Raw genomic sequence first — 7304 nt, 5'->3', positions numbered from 1 at the left:
ATTAGTCGTGAGTCGATCGTCTTAAAAGGAGAGCGTGATTGGACACCTTTGGGTGATCGTTTGGTAGCCTTAGGGGTGAGCTACTGCTTGGTCGATCACTCCCTATAGGCGAGTGTCAGATGGTAGCCATTATAAGATCCTACTGGTCGATCTAGATTGGATCTAGATAGCTCAAATTGGCTAACCAAGTTGAGTGGCCGAGACGATTTGCGGCAGTTAATGACTGTTGTTGAAGCAGCGCAAAGGGTTATCTATGGGGAGATCGTTTGGTATCGCATGGGCGTGTTGTAGTTCGACCGATCACTGTTTACGGGAGAGGGGTGGCCGGTGTTCATAGCAGTATCCCATAAATCACCTAGTATCCGATCTAAGCCGTCCGACCAAGCTAGCGAAGTTGGAAGGACGAGATGGTTTTGCGGCAACTGCTTGCTGTCGTTGATCCAAATTAGGGTTTGGAAGCCGTATGGCCAGCCCTAGTTTGGCTGATCGAATGAAAGCGTTGGGTGCTAGTTTGAGAAGGTCGATCGACCATGTGCAAAGACGGGTCGCTGGTGTGCACGCTGACATCTCTTGGGCCATCTAAAATTAGATCTAAGCCATTCGATTTGGATGGCGAAGATGGGCGGTCATGATCGATTTGCGACAGTATCTAGTTTCTGCAAACACCATTTAGGGTTTCTAAAGCAGCACGTTCACCATACTTTGGGTGAGCGATTCTACACACTCTTGGCTTGTGGTGGGCAAGTCGATCGACCATGGGTGTAACTGGGTCGCTAGTGAACACGCTAACGCTTCTTTGATCGTTTGAAGGAAAATCAAAGCCGTCCAACTGGCTAGCTAAGTTGTACGCTTTTGATGTTTTTGAGACCGTTTTTGTCGGTTTCAGCTCGTTTGAGCTCTTTTTGAAACAACGCGATCACCTAGGGTTAGCGTTCAATGGCGTTGAGAGTGCGCTAGATGGAATTCGATTGGTCGGGTATTAGTGGTCCCGCCGGTGGCCATAACGATGATCGCCTAGTCCAGCTAGGACTAGGCTAAGCCTATTGAATTGCGCGTCCAAGTCGTTTGACCGTGATCGTTTCTTAAGACTGATACAGACAGTTTAGATTTTCCTTACGGAATTAAAACGCGTTCGATCACGCTAACTTTTAATTAAAAAGTGTGTGAACACGCTGATCTCTTTATCAGAGAATGGTGTAGCCTACGTGAGTATTTTCATGCAGGTTTTAATACTGACATTTCGGTAGATTCATACTACTCAGCTGCGAGTGAACATTAATCGTCATGTCATGCCAATATTGAGAGTTCGGCTGGGAACATAGCATAGGAAAATACTAGGCAGGTCAATGCATTAGTGAATAATGCTGGTGGAAAATAAAATTCATAGAATATTTGGGACTGTTGTTATATGCACCATTCTGAGTAAATTATATATATATATATATATACAAATATATTGAATTGCTCAATACATCTGTGAGCAAAGAGGTTTATGCACTCATCACTTTCAAATGGCTTTTATTCCTTTGCAGGATGACAACGTATTAAATACAGTGTTTTACAATTTTAGTCCTGAACTGAAAACCACCATCAAAATTAAGTCCCCTGCTTAGCACGTAATAGTGACATTGTTGCGGGGTAAGCAATAGATGGTGATAGAGGGAAATCAAATTTAATGAGAAAGATGATAGATGTTACCCGACAGGTTTTAGTTGAATCCATAATCAGGATTGCACGATGACTGTTAGCATGTTTTTGATCGAATAATGAGGTGCAAACGTGGCAATCGTGGGACCGGTCGATCCCAATTAGGTTCAACCCCTCTTCCACTCAAATTCCAATAGCCAACAACAACGGGAAGATCAATACGACTATGGTTTCCAAACGGAAGAACGGCTTCCAACTCCCTACAGGTACTCCATCGAAAAGTGGACTCTTTCCTTCTTGGATTCGGAAAGCGTGTTTAGTATAAAAAGGGATGTCGCCTCCCTTTGTTTCCCATCTATACTTTTGTTTCTACTCCTTTCGTCCATTGCTGCCAACAGTTTGGTTACCGTGAGTGTTATCATTCGCAAGAGGTAAGCACGTCTTGCTTCCGTTGTTGCCCCCCTTTTGTTTATCCCGTTGCAAGTTTGATGCCTTCTAACAACTCCATCTCTCAACAGCTTCGTTGGTTCGACATTGGAGGTTGCATTAGGAAGGTGCGTTGATCGAGAGTCGATTAGCAGGAGCGACGGAAGTGATTCGGCGTTCAGGTACGTACTTTGATGCCTCTCTTTGTATTTTTTTTAATGAATTCTTGCATGGGATGCTTTCATAGTTTCGAAATTCCATTCGATTCTGAGTGAGTCCTCTTCGTTGATAGTGTTGGAGTGAGCACCAGCAACATTGGTAACAGAGTGATCAAAGGGAATTAGGGGACTTAGCACCGAGACCAGCAAGAGAGTTCGAGGTGAGTGTTGATGCTCTCTGTTTGTAAAAACCTAACTTTTGGTTTTGGCTGCGGGTATACTACCCGCGGCAAAATATTTGAGCGAGTGAAGACCCTATTCGACCCGACTATGGGCGTAAGTGTCCTCTTGGTTGTGAACGTGACATATTGCGGCTAAGAGAAAACCCTCCAGTAGAAAACTTTGTTGTTAGCACATTTAGCTCCATGTATCCTCATGTGAATTCGAACATTGGTGACTATTACAAATTTTGATAAAACTTGTACGCATGGTTCTTCTCGAAGTATTAACCCTTCTTGTCTTGTTCATTGTAGTTATTTGAAAGTGAACGTAAGGAATTCTCGTTAAGATGTCACCTGGAAATATTCCTGCCACTAAGCTGAGAAGTGCTAGCAATTCCAAAAGATATGCCAAACATTGATGACGAGCTCTTTGTCGTGCCATATCTGAACATTAGAACTCATCCTGGTCATAAGATAACCCTCCTTACAGGTTCAGAGAATGAAGAGGCTGCTCCGTCAGTTTCTCCAGTGCGTGTGATGAGGTTCTGTCTCCAGAAGAAAGAGTATCCAGCTTCTCCTATTGATTTCAAAATTTTCCATAATCCGCTGCGCTCTTATGAAGGATGGATGAGGCATATGCTGAGCAATGAACACATCAAGAATAACCTGACTAAAGCGCAAGTTGTTGAAGCTGTCATGGCGTCTGCAACACTTCATATTAAGAAATATGTTGTGGGTTTTATCACTTTCATTACTCGATGGTGTCCATCCACGCACACGGACATATGCAGATGGGGAGAGATGACCATTACTTTGGAAAGCGTAGCCACTTTGTTGAGTCTTCCAGTTGCGGGAAATATTCACTTTGAGTTGTCTGCTGAAGAAGAGGTGATGTTTGACTCTCTAGTTAAGAAGGCGAAGGGATATAATCAGAAGGAATGTGATGAAAAATATTTTTATACTTGGTGGGTGTCTGAATGGTTTCCTATGCAACCGAAAGCAGGCCAGGTGTTGGATGATGTACTCAGCGTTGCCGCGTTTTTATCACTGTGTCTGTCCAGAGACGTTTTTAATGATGGCCCTGGTAAGAAGACTATCAGACAGAAACTCGTCATGTTTGTTATTAAGCTGGCGCAAGGCGTAGTCCTTCCCCTAGGTAGTTTGTTCCTTGGGTCTTTGTACTCTCATCTGGATTCCTTGGCAGCGAACATGTATGCTTCCAACAGATATATGAAGGTGGAGTCGCATATTCATATTGCTTTTCTCCAAGCATGCTTATGGGAGCAATTCAAAGGTTATGCTCATGTCCCTGCGGTTTCGTTCTCTAGTTTGTATGGAGGTTCCAGAATACTCCGTTGGTGGAAGAGGCGTCCAAATCCTGGGTTGAAGCTCATCGATTTCTTCGATAATGTGCACGCCATAGATTTTCGCCCGTGGGAACCAGTTCATTCTTCCATGGTTCAGCCGAATACCTTTGTCGTTGTTTCTGATACGATGTTGCACATGTAGTTCCGTATAATATCGACAGGGCTGCTCGCCACATGGGATTCGATCAGGGTGTTCCGTTTTTTCGTCCGCCTATGCCTCCAGTGGAAATTTTGCTTCCTGTTTTTGATACCAACCTCTTTGCCGCTAAGAAGAGCCTTCCATTCTTGCTCCCGGGAAGGAAACTAGTGGCAACTAAGTCTAAGGATTTCTGGAGAGAAGAGCTCTTAGCTTTTTAAAAGTTCTCTGAAGAAGTTGTGACAGTCCCGCGCGACAATCCTTCTTCTGAGATTTTGAAACGACATAAGATGTTGAAGCCGCTTCCTTCGGGCAAACGGACTAGGGTTAGTCCCCAGGAGAAAGAGGCGAGGTTGAAGAGGCGTGCAGGTGGCTCTCGAACAACTCCAACTGCTCAAGTAATTTTCAACTCTTCCAATATGCAGGTGTATATGTGCCTTTCCCCGAATAGCCCAAATTTTTGTTTTGAGGAACTCTTACCGAATGTCTTCTTTCTTTGGAATCAGGGTTTTGGGAATGTGAACGCCTTTGATAGACTCGCTCGTAGCCACGATATGGTATCTCCAAAAGATAAGTCTGGAGATAGTAGATCAGACGAGGATGAGGTTGAAGATGAAGAAGACTCAAAATCCGACAGTGATGGAGGAAGCACTTCTAAACGTGGTAGGGAATCCAATTGTCCCAGCGAGACGGAAGATGAACTAGTATGTCTTCTATACATTTTTCTTTCAAATATAATTTTCTTTTTCATGTGAAATAAACATTAACTAGTGACGTTGCAGGGTGAAGCCATAACAGAGAATAATCTTGAGGTAGAGGTGGCTGATGATATAGAGAACACTTATGCTCCTCATGATGAGAATGAAGACACTGCATCCATGGTTGTAGATGTGGCGGTTCCCAAAGAAACTCTCGGAAATGCTATGACATTAGTTGTGCATTCTGTCGCTGGAGCCATTTTTGACCCCCCATTTGACACCCCTTACACAGACCATGTGTTGGTTGGAGGATTGTTTATGGGTGAAAACTATTTATGCCGGTTTTGATAATTTGGGGTGAATGGATGAGAAATGAATCTAAACCCTAAACAAATGCACTGCACGGGAGTGCTTTTGATTCGAGAAATCACTCTGTACAATTCTGGCCTAAACCAAGAAATGGTCGTTCCAGACTTTCCTCGGTCACAAAGTGAAGGAGATGGGGTTGATCTTAGGGAGGAAAGAGAAGAAGGTGTTGAGATTGTGAAGGTGTAGGTTGTTTATGACTTGTATCAGAATGAGGAACTGGCTTGCAATATGGAAGCTATCAGTCCTGGTGTTCTGGATACGTATAACACTTGATTGCTTGTGTTCTGTGGAAAATAGGGCGGAGAACCTATTTATACAAGTCATAAAGTACAAACCCAGTCTCTCGTAGGAAGTGGAGTGATGGAGTAGTTGGGTCGTGCTGGTATTTGTCACACGATCAGGTATAATCCCACTTATCCTATCATCGCTAACCGTCCATGTCTTCCTGACACGTTCTTGTAGTGGCGCGTTGTGCGCTACACGCTGTAAACCTCCAGACCAATACCCCAGTAAGTATCCCCCAGTTTGTGACAGACATGATGTCTGGAGTTGTGTGGATCATCGTGGGACCCACAAGAAGTAGCATACCGTGCTAGGTTAAATAACTGAGTTATTTAGGAAATCGATGAAATATCGTGTATATATCTATTCATATAATGCATCGAATATATTCAATATGCACAAAGCATCGCTGTTTTAAGGCTTAACGGAGTAAGTCGCAGATTAAGCATCTTAAAAGATATGCATGTCTAGCCATCTTCATGTGATGGTTTGGAGGCTGCACAGGCAAGCCCTTCCTTGGCCGATCACATGGTGCGGTAGAGTGACAGGTGGTAATCACCACGATACCTTACTGGCTATTTAACTCCTGACTAGGGATGTATAACCAAGCTGGTAGAGTTGGATGGACGAGATGATATATGACGCTCATCTGCGACCGTTGATGAAATTTAGGGTTTTGAAGAGGTGCGCAAGCATCACTCTTCAGCTTGGTCTAAACCAAGCATGTGAGGTGTTTTTGGCAAGACTGCCTGGGCATGCGTGTAGATGGCATGCCAGTGTACATGTCCATACCTCACTGTCGCAAGAAGATGCGATCTAGGACACTCAATTTGACCGGTAAAGAGGAGTGGTTGAGATCGATTTTTGACAGAAATCCTGTGCCGCAAAGGATTCCTAAAGGGGCGCGACATGCCACCTTCAGGGCGCGCGGACCGAGGCATCCGACCATGGTTTGTCTTGGTCGGTCGGGCATGGAGATAGATGGGCCCATAGTGATCACGTTGATACTCTCCGGACCTGCTTAGTTTATCCCTGGACCCTTCATCCAAGATGGCGAAAACGGATGCTCGTGATCGATTTGCGACACATGCATGTCGCAAACCCTAATCAGGGTTTTTGGCCGATCGCGTGCATGCATGTTCGGTCGGCCGAAACTATGAGCTACACTCCTCATCCGGGGAGGTCGACCATGTGGGACCCTTGTTGGGCCAGAGGTGAGTGTGGTAGTATATGTGCGACCAACCCATGCTTGATCTAAGCCATCCAACCATGCCAGTGAAGATGGATGGTCATGATTGATTTAAGTCTCTAGTGGACTTTTCCTACGACCCTTGATTCTTCACGCTGACCCAACTTCGGAAAAGTATACGTTGCAATGTGGCTAGGTCATGGAAAATTCGGCTACACATGAGTGAAGGGGACCCTCCGGTGTGTACCACGACAGATGTCCGACCGGCTTTGGAATAATCCTCGTCGTCCAACCGCGCTGGCAAAGTTGGACGGTCGTGACATGTTTAAGTCTGCCTTGGCCGGTTTTTTCGCACGACTTCTTTTTTAGCTGCTCCACACCAGCTTGGTCATCCAACTCTGAGTTGATGTTTGGTGGCTATCTGAAGGGCGTGATGTGCACCTGACTGGCCAGCACATAAACGGGCCCGCTGGTGGTCATTGCGGTGGTTTCCTGCTCCTGCTAGGGTTCGTCTAGGCTGGTTAAATCATGCGGCCAACCTGCGTGGTCGTGATCGTTTCTGAGACTGACATGGGCAGTCCAGATTTCTCTTAGAAAATATGCTCAACCGGGATAGTATAACACACCGACAGATGTATGCTCAATCGGGCTAGTATAACACACCGAGAGATGTATGTTCAATCGGGCTAATATAACACACCGAGAGATGTATGCTCAATCGGTCTAGAATAAAACACCGAGAGATGTATGCTTAATCGGGCTAGTATAACACACCGAGAGATGTATGCTCAATCGGGCTAGTATAACACGC

The 7304-nt window shown here is 45.0% G+C and overlaps 1 protein-coding gene across 1 annotated transcript; it reads left to right on the top strand.

Annotated features, from left to right (window-relative positions):
* The first annotated feature begins 3079 nt into the window (after positions 1-3079).
* LOC113354595 lies at positions 3080-3961 on the top strand. The gene has a single exon (XM_026597870.1). The coding sequence runs from the start codon at positions 3080-3082 to the stop codon at positions 3959-3961; it is 882 nt and encodes a 293-aa protein (XP_026453655.1).
* Positions 3962-7304: the final 3343 nt, after the last annotated feature.

The sequence above is a fragment of the Papaver somniferum genome, chromosome 1, assembly GCF_003573695.1.
Source record: "Papaver somniferum cultivar HN1 chromosome 1, ASM357369v1, whole genome shotgun sequence".
Taxonomy (NCBI): domain Eukaryota; kingdom Viridiplantae; phylum Streptophyta; class Magnoliopsida; order Ranunculales; family Papaveraceae; genus Papaver; species Papaver somniferum.
The sequence above is the reverse complement of the archived record's forward strand: the minus strand, read 5'-3'. Positions and strand labels throughout refer to the sequence as shown.

Bases quoted from the DNA above. Each gene is read 5' to 3' on its own strand.
- LOC113354595 (XM_026597870.1), top strand. From the start codon at position 3,080: ATGAGGCATATGCTGAGCAATGAACACATCAAGAATAACCTGACTAAA.